The sequence below is a fragment of the Xenopus tropicalis genome, chromosome 4 (genome assembly GCF_000004195.4).
Source record: "Xenopus tropicalis strain Nigerian chromosome 4, UCB_Xtro_10.0, whole genome shotgun sequence".
Taxonomy (NCBI): domain Eukaryota; kingdom Metazoa; phylum Chordata; class Amphibia; order Anura; family Pipidae; genus Xenopus; species Xenopus tropicalis.
The window spans coordinates 46,815,370-46,829,378 of record NC_030680.2 but is presented as its reverse complement, the minus strand read 5'-3'; the positions used below and the strand labels follow the sequence as shown (position 1 = coordinate 46,829,378).

General features: G+C 40.7%; 1 protein-coding gene across 2 annotated transcripts in view; it reads right to left on the bottom strand.

Annotated features, from left to right (window-relative positions):
• The window catches only part of snx20 (sorting nexin 20), a 52,704-nt gene extending 39,194 nt beyond the window's left edge, over positions 1–13,510 (bottom strand). Inside the window, exons 1-3 of one of the 2 annotated variants that reach the window (XM_012962214.2) lie at positions 13,404–13,509; positions 11,918–12,039; positions 638–792 (exon numbers count right to left, since the gene is read on the bottom strand). In XM_012962214.2, the coding sequence (XP_012817668.1) occupies positions 638–788 (151 nt within the window). In that variant the 5' untranslated portion in view covers positions 789–792; positions 11,918–12,039; positions 13,404–13,509. Of the gene's footprint in view, positions 1–637; positions 793–11,917; positions 12,040–13,403 lie in introns of both variants that reach the window. The other variant, XM_012962215.2, reaches the window with a different exon arrangement.
• Between the last annotated feature and the right edge of the window lie 499 nt (positions 13,511–14,009).

The window sequence follows — 14,009 nt, the reverse complement described above, 5'->3', positions numbered from 1 at the left end:
GGGGCAGATTTACTAATTCACGAATACGAATCACGAATGGGAAAAATTCGGATTGGAAATGAAAATTTCTGAAGATCGCAAATATCCCGAAAATGCTTACGAAAAAATCATATTACTCACGATAATATTGTATTGGCGATCCGAAAGTCACAAAATTTTCGTACTGACCATTGTAAACAGCGGCAGAGCCTTTCCGAATTTTTCACGCAGGCGCGTGAAAAAGTCGGGTGGCCGCAAAAAAATCGGCAAGAATACGCTCCGAACGTTCGTGTCTTAGTGAATCTCCCCCTTAGTATGTGAACAAATGTCCTATTCCTAGAGACTTTGCAACTGGTTACTATTTATTTTTTTAGTTTTTGAATTATATGCCTTTCTCGTACTCTCTTTTCCAGCTGCTTATGTGCATTTAATATACACATTGGTCAGTTCAATTACTGGGCATGCTTTAAAATTATATATCTGCTAGAACATGGTACATCGGCAGATAAGGAATTGAGGAAGAACAAAGCTACTGCAATATACATTTCCTTATAGTCCAATTATCCTACAGGATTATTTTATGTGATTACTGTGAAATAACAGACTTGTTTTAAATGAGATATGTATGAGAAAGCTATAGTTATAACCCCATTTAAACCTGATGATCCTTTGCATTGTTGGGCTTGCCATTCCTCCTCTGTTGCTGAGTATTTATCCGAAGAATGTCCTGCTTCTGGCAGAAAGGCTGATGAGTCACTTGAGATTTGATGGACATCATCCAAAGACTTACTTGCTTGTTCGGTGTCCATATTCCTGCATCATAAAACTATTCAGTACATATGCAATAATGCTGATTAATCAGTATGGTTAGAAAAGAACTTGACCACGGAGGTTACAATCAGATATGATAGCTTATGGCAGTTTAAATATTAATTTTTTTCTGTTTACATTATGGGGCTGATTTACTAATCCACGAATCCGAATCCCGAATGGGAAAAAATCGGATAGGAAACGAACATTTTGCGACTTTTTCGTATTTTTTGCGATTTTTTTTCGTCATCGTCGCGACTTTTTCGTAGCCGTTACAACTTTCGTGAATTGTCGCGACTTTTTCATAGCCATTATAACTTTTGTGAATTGTCGCGACTTTTTCATAGCCATTATGACTTTCGCGAATTGTCGCGACTTTTTCATATTGAGCTCGAAAAATTTGCGACAATTCGCAAAAAAGTCGCAAAATACCGATCATTACAAAAAAACGCATTTGGACGCTTTTCGGACGTTCGTGGATTAGTAAATGTGCCCCTATGTGTCTCTGTAGCTTATTTAATTCATTTTTAAAGCATCCATTGTACATGGCAAAGTGTTATAATTCCCACGAAGGGTCTAAATATTGGACTAGTCTGGCAAAATGAACTTTCCTTACACTATTTAAATTATTTAAATTGTGTTTCCTTTCTTCTGTTGGAATATACAAACACAACAAGCAGACCACAACCATTTTGTGGAAGCTGTTATCAAGGCAAACTTTGCTAAATTCCAAAATCTTCAGTATGGGCCATAAAAGAAGGACCTGTGTATGTGCCCATGCACAGACTACAAAATTACTACAGTGAGTAAAGTGTGGGAATTGAGGAAAATGAAGCTCAACTACAATTACAAAAAGAGGAGGCTTCACAACTAAGTCAAGTTGTTTTTATGGAGATGTCAGTTATCCAGATATTGACTGCAGTAATTGGGTGGCAAAGTCAGAAAAGAATAGTAGGTTTGTAAATATGTTAGATAATAACTTTTTATTTCAGGCAGTTCAAGGACCTAATAGAAATGATTCTCTTTGGATCCTGGTGATAACTAATAATACTGAACTCATCTTTAACATTTGTTAGCATTTAGGGAATAGGGAATAACATCCTCTCATGTTAATGTTGTAGTCTGTGCATGGGCACATACACAGGTCCTTCTTTATGGCCCATACTGAAGATTTTGGAATTTAGTCTATATTAAAACCTTACATTTAGATGTGCTGACTTGGTCAGTAAAAGGTTATTTCTGCAATATCTCTCAGCCTGAAAAATTTAGGCCTGTTAGTCTGAAAAGCTTTTGGAAAGGGTAATAAGATACTTGAGTATATTGCAAATGACAATACTAATGAGTTTGTGCCAGCTTGTTTTTTTTGGGTAACAGATCTTTCCAGACTAATTTAATTGCCTTTTATGAGGAGGTGAGCAGGAACCTCAACAGGCAGGGGATGTCATCTACTAGGACTTTGCTATAGCATCTGATACAGTACCACACCAAAAGTTAATGATAAAATTGATAAATACTGTCCTGGAACATAATATTTATATTGAATGGAGAACGGGCTGAAATATAGAATACAAAGAGTGGTGTGGTAAATGGAACATTTTCTAATTTTCAGTGTTGTTAATGGAGTAGGGCAGCAGTGGTCTGTCTTTGGTCCTTTGCTTTTTAACTTGTTTACTGATGGCCTGGAGGCGGGCATTGAAAGTACTGTTTCTAATTTTGCTGAAAATACTAAATTGTGCAAAACTATAAGTTACATGCAGGATGTTGGCCACTTTTCAGAGCGATTTGACAAAATTGGAAAACTGGACAGTAAAGTGGAAAATGAGGTTCAATGCTAAAAAGTGCAAAGTTATGAACTTAGGTAGAAATAATTTAAAGCATCATGTGGCACGCACTCAATCAGACACTAGGGCAGCGGTGAAGGTTATGAATAAAGCTGCTATGAATAAACCTTCACTGCTGCCCTGGTGTCCAATTGAGTGAGTGCCACATGGTGCTTTGATTCGGTGTTTCTCCCTGTGCTGCGGGTCTGGGGCATTGCACCCGGACCACCGATAAGGAGCGATGAGTGACCTGACTCTTTTAAAGATTTTTTGAGGTTTAAAGGTTTTCTGAGTTGTGTGGCTAATTGAACGGAGTAAACATTTCTAGTGAAAGGCTTGGGGCATGGGCACCCGAGCCCTCTATTTAATCTGGTGAGCTTGTCTTCGTATTTATAAATGTTTAAAATTGTAACTGGTAGCCAACAAGTTCCTTTATATATATATAAAAAGGCTGTTTTAACCTAATATAGGTTGGGAACCTCCTTTTGGTATAGTAGAAATAATTTAAATGTGAGTTACATCCTAAATGGTAGTGTGTTGGGGGATCCTTAATTAAGAAAAACCTGGAGATTTTTTTGTAGATAACAAGTAGTCTAATTCCAGGAAATGTCATTCAGGGTCTACTAAAGCAAATTAAGTGCTGTCTTGCATAAAAAAGGGCATTGACTCAAGGGTCATCCCTTTTTGCCACCATTTTGCCCCTTTCTATAAAGGAGCAAAATGGTGGCAAAATGGGATGACCCTTGAGGTCTCACCTTGAGAATGTAGTACAGTTTTGTGCACCAGTCTTTAAGACAAATATTAATGAGCTGGAGAGAGTGCAGAGATGTGCAACTAAACTGGTAAAGGGAATGGAAGATTTAAACTAAAAAGGATCAGCACACCAGAGGCCACCCCTTTAGATTAGAGGAATGGAAATTTTATTTGAAGCAATGTAGGTGGTTTTTCACAGTGAGGGCAGTGAGGTTGTGAAAAGCCCTTCCAAGGGATGTTGTGATGGCAGATTCTGTTAATGCCTTTAAAAGTGGTTTGGATGGGGCGTGGCTTAACTGCCGATGTAGAGAGACTTGCCTGCTCTAAGCTCTGATACAGCTGATCCGATACAGACATACTTACCGCAACCACACAAACGAAACTTGGCTCCTAAGACGGCTAATACCTGACTCTGCTACGAGGATGGGTGGCCACAAAAAAACAAGCGAAGCAGCAGCTAACAAGTTGGAAAAATTTGTCCAACAACAAAATCAAGATGGCGGCCGCGCACATAGGCCTGCTACTCCACCAGCACCAAACCTTACCAATTCTCAGCCAGCGGATCAAGCAACTCCAGAACCCACCCTCCAAGAAGTGCTACAGGCAATCCGGGACACTAGGACTGCAGTCGAAGTAAAAATAGATACCCGGGTGGAGGAGGTGAAAATCGATCTAGCCCTACTGCGACAAGACCTGCAAAAGCTGCGGGAACGGACAGCTAAAACCGAAAGGCGAATCTCCGATATGGAAGACGCCACAAGGTCAGTTCCCCAAGCAATCGCTGAACTCCAAAGCCAGCTTAAGCGAAGTAAAGCCAGAGCAGATGATCTGGAGGGAAGGCAAAGGCGCAATAATATCCGTATTATCGGGATACCAGAGGGCCAGGAAGGCTCCGCACCTGTAGGGTACCTGCTGCAGTCCGGAGCCAACCGCGGGGCTCCTCTGTGGCACCACCGGCCAGCACAGGCGCGCACAGCGCGTGTCTCGGCACTCCGCGCGTGCGCGCGGCTACGGTGATGGTGCGACTTGACACGAGTGCGCACACCTGACGCTCTGCGCATGCGCATTGCGTTTTTAAGGACGCCTGAGGCCTAGATTCACTGCGAAGTGATCTTTTCTCTGGGAAACACTAAGCATTATCCTCTGCTGCTAAATACTTTGACTTTGACCCGGCCTGATCTTGGAATTGAACCTCGCTGCCTGCACCGACTCACCGCCTGTCTGACTACGCCTTCTGCCTACTGTTTCTCCTCTGACGCTCCGGTTCGGCATTCCTGCCACTCCTCCACTAGGCCCAGTCCTGTCTCACCCTCAGCGGCTGTCGCCTCAGTGGGAGGTGTCCTTCCCCTACGAATTCTTCCAACAAACTCCTCATTGGGTCCTGATAGCACCCGAACTATTCCTCGAGAGGCTTATTAAAGATCACATTGCCACGGGACATCTATCACAGGTGTTTATTGTGGAAAGGGCCCATAGAATCCCTGCGGCATCCTACGGTCCCTATCCTATAAAGAGGTCAGGATACCCTGGACGGTGTATCCTAAGCCTTAAGGCCTCAGAGGACTGGTTGCTGAGTGAACACTCAGTTCCAGAGCGAATAAGGGTAACAAAGTGTTTAAATAAGCATAGTTTAAATGTTATTTAACCTGTTTAAGTTGGTTACAAGGTTGCCATGTCCCAAGCGGGTGCTGACGCAACATAGTTTGGGGTGTAGGCTCACCCAAGTTCCCGGGGTGAGCAGGGTGGGTAAAGGTGTTCTTTGGGCTATGTTTAACTTCCCCCTCCTTCCCCCCTCCTCCAACTCCAACAGTTATTCCCCCCGCAGCGATAAAAGTTGAGTATAAGACAAAAGCAAATATCAGAGTAAAATGTCTATGGTAAATGTAGTTTTATGGAACATTAGGGGTCTAAATGATAAAATAAAAAGAGCCCTTCTTTTTACGGCTCTTAAACAATGGTCCCCGGCAAAAGTTTGCTTGCAAGAGACCCACCTAACAGGTCAGAAGGTGCTAGCTCTTAAAAGAGGCTGGATTGCACAAACCTATCACGCTACATTTTCATCCCATGCAAGGGGAGTGTCAATATTAATTAAAAAGAATCTCCAAATTGTTCTCCACCAAATCCATACTGACCACTATGGAAGGTATATTATCCTTCACTGCACGGTCCTTGCGTTTGAGCTTATATTAATCGCGGTGTATGTACCCCCACCCTTCTCTACAGACATTTTAAACCATATCTCTCAGAAGGTGGCTCTATTACCTCTGGTGTCACAATGTTGGCTTGGAGACTTCAATTCAGGTCTATTACCCTCACTAGATAAGATGGGTTCGACAAATGATACACCCACTAAGCTCCAAAGCTGGGCGGACTCTATGGGCCTCCATGACATCTGGAGAAACAGAAATCCCCTGTCGCGAACTTACTCATGCTATTCAATGACCCACCAAACACTATCCCGTATAGATCTAGCTCTAGTCTCCCCAGAAATGTCTCCCAAAATTACAGATATCAGATACGGTACCAGATCCATATCTGACCACTCCCCCCTCATTGTCCATGGTTTTATGCGTAACAGATCTTGCCAGACTAATTTAGTCGCCTTTTATGAGGAGGTGAGCAGGAACCTTGATGCTGGAATGGCAGTTGATGTCATCTACTTGGACTTTGCTAAAGCGTTTGATACAGTACCTCACAGAAGGTTAATGATCAAATTAAGGAATATTGGCCTAGAACATAATATTTGTAATTGGATAGAGAACTGGCTGAAGGATAGAGTACAAAGAGTGGTTGTAAATGGAACATTTTCTAATTGGACCAGTGTGGTTAGTGGAGTACCGCAGGGGTCAGTCCTTGGGCCTTTGCTTTTTAACTTGTTTATTAATGACCTGGAGGTGGGCATAGACAGTACTGTTTCTATTTTTGCTGATGACACTAAATTGTGCAAAACTATAAGTTCCATGCAGGATGCTGCCGCTTTGCAGAGCGATTTGACAAAATTAGATAACTGGGCAGCAAACTGGAAAATGAGGTTCAATGTTGATAAGTGCAAAGTTATGCACTTTGGTAGAAATAATATAAACGCAAACTATCTACTGAATGGTAGTGTGTTGGGGGTTTCCTTAATGGAGAAGGATCTAGGGGTTTTTGTTGATAACAAGTTACCTAATGCCAGGCAGTGTCATTCTGTGGCTACTAAAGCAAATAAAGTGCTGTCTTGTATAAAAAAGGGCATTGACTCATCAAAAGGGATGAGAACATAATTTTGCCCCTTTATAGGTCCCTGGTAAGGCCTCACCTTGAGTATGCAGTGCAGTTTTGGGCTCCAGTCCTTAAGAAGGATATTAATGAGCTGGAGAGAGTGCAGAGACGTGCAACTAAACTGGTTAAGGGGATGGAAGATTTAAACTATGAGGTGAGACTGTCAAGGTTGGGGTTGTTTTCTCTGGAAAAGAGGCGCTTGCGAGGGGACATGATTACTCTGTACAAGTACATTAGAGGGGATTATAGGCAGTTGGGGGATGTTCTTTTTTCCCATAAAAACAATCAGCGCACCAGAGGTCACCCCTTTAGATTAGAGGAAAGGAGCTTCCATTTGAAGCAGCGTAGGTGGTTTTTCACGGTGAGGGCAGTGAGGTTATGGAATGCCCTTCCTAGTGATGTGGTAATGGCAGATTCTGTTAATGCCTTTAAGAGGGGCCTGGATGAGTTCTTGATCAATCAGAATATCCAAGGCTATTGTGATACTAATATCTACAGTTAGTACTAGTGGTTGTATATATAGTGTATGTATGTGAGTGTATAGATTGGTAGGTGTGGGTTAAGTGTGCTGGGTTTACTTGGATGGGTTGAACTTGATGGACACTGGTCTTTTTTCAACCCTATGTAACTATGTAACTATGTAACTATGTAACTACAACCATGTATACACCCAGACACTAAAAGGTGGCGACTAAGTCCCCTATGGCTGTCCCAAGAGGAAATTACTGAGAAGGTACAAACCTCAGCTGAACAATACTGGGAAGAAAACTCTGGGTCGGCCTTGCCAGCCATTCTATGGGATGCCTTCAAGGCAGTAGCCAGAGGTACTCTCATACAATCCATTAAAATTGCCAGGTCTAAAACCAAACTAGAAGTCGAACAGGTAATAGAGGAGACGGAGGAGGCAGAGGTCTCGTATATAGCAAACCCTTCACCAGAAACCCACAGAGCCTTAGCACAAGTACAAGTTAAACTGAAATGTAAACTAACCGAAATTACCCCAAAAAAAATGTTATATATTCAGCACAGCGAGGATTTGAGCAGGGGGAAAAATCAGGGAAGCTCTTAGCGTATATATATCCAAAATAACCTCGCCTCAAACTATAATTCACAGGATACAAACAGAAACAGGAGAAATAGTCACAGACCCCAAACAAATAGCAGATAGATTTGGGGAATTTTACAGTAAGCTCTACAAGTCCAAAGCACAATACAACCCAGTGCAATTGCAAAACTACTTAGACTCCATCACTACCCCGAAACTATGCCCCACAGCAGTCTCCTTCTTAGACAAGCCAATCACACCTGAGGAAATCCAAGATGCAATAACATCAATGGCATCCTCCAAGGCCCCGGGACCGGACGGATTCCCAATAGAATGGTATAGAGCCCTAGGCAATAAACTAGCGGGCACCTTGTGCGAAACGTTTAAACAATCAGCAGAACAAAACAACCTCCCACCCTCCTTTGCTAATGCCCTCATAGTGTTAATACACAAAGAGGGGAAACCGCCAGAACAATGTGGGTCATATAGACCTATCTCGCTAATTAATGTCAACGCCAAAATACTGGCAAAAGTTCTGACAACTAGACTAAAAACGGTGATCATCCAAGTTATACATCCAGACCAAACTGGCTTTATGCCCATAGATCCACAGATGTGAACCTAAGGAGGCTGTATTATAATCTGCAAGTCCCACATGACAACTCAGGATCCGGGATAGTAGTATCCCTGGATTCTGAGAAAGCATTTGACTCAGTTGAGTGGCCATATTTATGGGGAATCCTGGAAAAATTTGGTTTCGGGGGGAACTTTATAAAATGGATTAAACTACTATATACCGACCCCACAGCCAGTGTGCAAGCAAACAATTTTATCTCACCAAGATTTTCTCTGACGAGAGGGACTAGACAGAGGTGCCCCCTATCTCCTCTACTATTCGCACTGGCAATAGAACCCCTGGCGATACAAATCCGGCACTCTAAACAGGTGATAGGGCTAATATATGGCCCGATCGAAGAGAAGATATCCTTATACGCCGATGATGTTTTGCTTTACCTGGCAGACCCAGGGCCCTCTCTAACAGGTATACTAAAAAAAAATTCCCGCTTTACTGCATTCTCGGGTCTCCGCATAAACTGGGCCAAATCAGTTATATTCCCCTTAGAGCCCTCATTGACGCCAAACCAGGCTGCAGACCCCCAGTTACAATGGGTTAGTACGTTCAAGTATCTGGGAATAAACATTCACTTGGACCCAGAGCAATTTATTCCCCTGAATATCACCCCCATAAATTTACAACTGGCTACATCCCTAACACACTGGGCATCTCTTCCTCTCACTTTGTGGGGAAGGATAAATGTAATTAAAATGATTTTTCTCCCCAAATACCTATATATATTTCACAATGCACCGACTATAATACCTAAGCGAATCTGTGATGCGATCCAGGCGCAGATGCGCCCCTTTCTTTGGGGGAATAAGGTACCAAGGGTCTCATTTGCTACATTAACAGTCCCCTATGATAAAGGAGGATTGAGTCTCCTGAACCTCTTCTTTTATTATCTAACGGCCCAGCTCAGCTATATAAATTGGTGGTTCACTCAGGACCTGGAAAATCGTAATGTGGTACTTCAGGCCAATACCCTAGGTTCTCTGGAAGCACTGGGTAACTACTTACTTAGGAAGCCCAAATACCATCCACTCCTACCTCCCTGTATGAAAGCACCAGTTGCCACCTGGCAAGCAGCTACAAAGCTTGCAAAAGTTACGTTGCCAATACTGTCTCCTTCCCTACCACTGTGGAAAAACTCAAATTTACAACACTTCTACCATTCGGAGGCCATATGGTTCTGGGCACCAAAGAAAGTTAAATACCTAGGGGACATACTTCTGAACTCTAAATTTATTAATATGGTGGAGCTTAGGGAGAAAATAAACATGCCGCAACTGCCTATGTATAGATACTTGCAGCTGAGACATACAGTTAGAGCCCAATTCGGGGCAACAGACCTGACCCTCAAAGAACCACCACTACTTTCATTACTAAGAAGGGAAGACCCCAGCAAAATGATCTCCCACATCTACGCACAATTAATATCTAGCGGCCCAGCTCCATTCCAATCAGCCTATACTAAATGGCAAGGTGATATACCAAGCCTAAGACCAGACCAGTGGGAAGAAATTACTGAGAATTTATATAAATTCCTGATTTGTACCAGAGATAGATTGATCCAACACAAATTCACACTCAAAACTTATTATACCCCAAATAGATTATTTTGCATGGGCCAAATACCAGCCCCTATTTGCAAAAGATGCGGAGGAGTGGATGGGTCATATTGGCATATGGTATGGGCATGTCCTATCATCAGCAGGTATAAGGTGAAAATTACCAGATATATGATAGACACATTGGCCCTTCCCCCTCTATTGCAACCAGAAATATGCCTATTAGGTCTTGTGGATGACCTTGTTCCAACTAACTATGCAAGAATTTTGATAAGATCACTACTATATTACGCTAAAAAAAAGTGTTAATCATGCATTGGATGGCCCCTCTACCCCCCCGGAAGACTGCATGGGTAGATTTGGTCAATAAAATGCTTCCGTTAATTAAGCTTACATATAAAGCTAGAGGCCAACCGAATAAATTTGATAGAATCTGGGGAGGCTGGCTGGACGCTCACTTAACTGACTTACCTTGAAGTATATATGTGAATAATCTGACATGTTCTGTATAATAAAATGGAAAACTCAACAATGGCTGTACCCCCTTCCTCCCCTCCCCTCTCCTCTTTCCTTCTGTATTCCAATTCTATATATTGAAAAATCAATAAAAAGAATTTCTGTTAAAAAAAAAAAAAGTGGTTTGGATGATTTGTGAACATGCATAATATCCAAGGCTATTGTAATATTAAAATCTACAGTGAGAATTGATGTTGGTATATATGGTTTAAGTATGTGAGTGTATAGATAGGTCAGTATAGGTTTGAATGTGCTGGGTTCACTTTGAAGGGTTGAACTTGATGGACACTGGTCTTTTTTCAACCCAATGTAATATATAATATGTAATATAACTATGTAATATAGAACAGTCTTCCAGGTTTTTAAATTGTAGTTGTAATAAAAGGTGTAGGGTAAATGCACAAATGGCCCACCCCTCACTTCCCCTGCCCATCGAAAACTCAGACTCTGTGGTCTGGGCCTCCCTGCATCTCCTCTAGTGATACACCACTGTTTCCTATCCAACAATGTTTTCTCTAAGGGGGAGATTTACTAATCCACGAACGGTCCGAAGGCGTCTGAATGCGTTTTTTCGTAATGTTCTGTATTTTTGCGACTTTTTCGTCGCCGTCGCGACTTTTTCGTATGTTCCGCAACTTTTCTTCGCCATTGCGACTTTTTTGTATATTTTCCACGACTTTTTCGTTGCCGTCGCAAAAAAATCGGATTGCTTTTTCCGCCATTTCCAATCGCTCAATACGAAAAAATCGCGACGGCGACGAAAAAGTCACGCAGCAACTGACTTGTTAACAAAGAAGCATTACAGAGTAAAAACAAAAAAGGGATTGGAGTACACTAGATTATAAGTGATCCCCCTGAATTATGGACTTTTATTTATCTGTAAATAATACATTTATCTGCCAAAATAGTCACAACAAATTGGTAAAGGAATTGACTTGTATATTGGTAATTAAATTATCTCACGAGGACCAAACATGAAGCAACATCATTTTCCCTGTTAGTTCTTTTTAGCTGAAGAAATAACAAAAACCATAAAACAAGAGAGAAAAATATGTATTAGTGTTTATGTATGTATATAAGTATAAGTGATCTTATAAGTGATGTAAGTATATAGTGATCTTTTAAGGGAAGAAAAGGAAAGCAGTAGATCGATCTGTTGGATGGCAGCATTACCTCTAGTTTCTTCTTGAATCACAATTATTTGTGTGCACTAGCCTCTTCTACCCATCACATTCTACAAGTCAATAATAGAAAACATTTTGCAAGGGCAGAAGATATAATAGCCAAACTTTGGTAACTCAAGTCTTGCCTAGAAGTAGTACATACACTAAATAATCACTTATAGGTAATATCATCATCATATGTTTCCATGTTAATAAGAAGTAAACACATAAAGAGAAGACTAGAGGATAGCACACAAGGTAATAGAGATGGTAAATGAATAAGAATAACATTTCTGAAAATGTGACATTTGACAGATTATTTTCTGGGTTTAGAAATCATTGCACTTGCTCTGGGGGTCATATTAGTGTCAATTTATACTAACCTTAGCTCTGCAAGTCAAAATCAGGTTACTGCCGGGCTGTTGTGCTTACAGATCATTAACAACTTCTTCCCTACAGAACAAGGCCATCCTTGTTAACACTCTCCAACTGCAGATTTGTATGCCTGCAAAAGAAGGAAATAACTTCTGTTTCCTTGTATTTAAATATACAAGCATGTGACAAAAGCAATTGCACTGCAGAAATAACTTCCCTTTTCAGAATATAGTATTGTTCTTATATAATATTTCAGGGCTGCTTCAAAAATGTTTGTTTATAAAATTCTTGAATGCCCAACTACACCTTTTTTGACTAGTATTATAGCAAATTGGGAAATGGGCAAACATGCAAAAGTCATAATGTATCTGCTAACATTAATACAGTTAGTATGACTTGTTATATATGAAAGGTAAACAATCTATTGAATATGAAATATATTAATTTAGAATGTAGGTACACAGCTACAGTGGGAGCACAGTATTAAGTCTAGGTTAATACACTAGACTCTAATAGTAACCTAGTATCTAATTGCAATATACATTTATATACACACAATCAAATAAATTCCACCATAACCTAATGATCGTATATTTTTATCCACCAGAAATACAGTTATATGTTTTAAAGAAGTGAAACTGGCAGTTGGAACAGTACCATATTAGCAAATTTCTTGTAACAAGAAATAAGTAGCACATATTACTATTTTGTCTGTTCAACAAAGGAGGAAAGCGATGTCAGTTTCTAGTATTTAAAGGAGATGTAAAGTTTTTTTTTTAATAAAAAACACAATTTTCTGCACTTAAGTTCCCCTTCTCTCCCAACACACAGACTTTAGCCTACACAAATCTTAGAGGGTGGCTGCAGTACTTGATTGAAATCCCGGCCCCGGAGTTCTGAAGGGCAGGGAAGCAGCTTTGGGGTTAATTTATGTGTTTGTTTCTCACGAAGGCTAAGCTCCTGCTTCCCAACCTTACAGAACTGGGAGGAAGGGTGTTTTTTTTTTTTTTTTTTTTTTTAAATTAATGCAGCAACTGACTGTCTGCGCAGGCTGAAAGGGGAACTGAAATGCAGAAGATGTTTTTTTTTATGAAAAAAAAAAAATAAACATATTCTGTAATTAATGATTATTGAAGATTTATTTTATTTTTATTTTATTATTTTCAGCAGTGGACCTAATGCTGGAATTTTTAAATTTACATCCCTTTTAATGTGAGACTTTGTCTAAACTAGCATTTTATACACAAACATTGTATGTTTGGTTTGCTGAACTGACTGACTCTCGAGAAACCTGTACTCAGGTAATATTCATTGCCCAGAAGCACCCGAGCTGTTCAGAAATAGAAAGCCTATGCTCATCGGGCAAGGGCGCTGGTGCTCATCTGCTGTTGTAAAGCTGCCCACAAACACACAGGACTGCCTACTCTGATGTCTGGTGCCTTTTCATGAGCTGCGGGCTGCACATTTTAGAAACAAATCACTTAAGTACAATACCTGAACTTTTCTCTGTTCGCATACAGTGTAATCAGATGGAAAAAATAGGTCCATTGATTTCTACTTTACCCAGGTAAGAGCAATCCACAGACAGTGGATCAGTGCCCAGTTAGCATTCACTGTTCCGGTCACATGTCTGTTAAGACAAAATATTGTCCTTGGAGCTTTGTGCCAAGGCTATTCCTCTTTAAAAAGCTTCCTTATCAGCTTTGTTAATCTTTACCCAGACGTCAGATAACATTTATGCGTTCTTAAAGGAACAGTTCAGTGTAAAATTGAAACTGGGTAAAATGGATAGCCTGTGCAAAATAAACAATATTTGCAATATAGTTAGGTAAAAATGTACCTAACAAAACTGTCTAATTGCATGCTGGGTATTGTAGTTTTACCCAGCATGCAGTGGGACAGGCACCTTAGGTTTACTAGGGGAAAAAACTTTGGCTAGTTTCCAAACTACAAACCCGGCAAGGCTCCAAAAAATAGCCCAAATCTGTACCTTGGCAGGTTTGTACTTTGGAAACCCACCTGGGCTTTAAATTAGTAGCCCAACTGATTGTTTACTGACTGCTAACAGCTTAGAGAGCTATAAAGGAGGAAGTAGAGTTC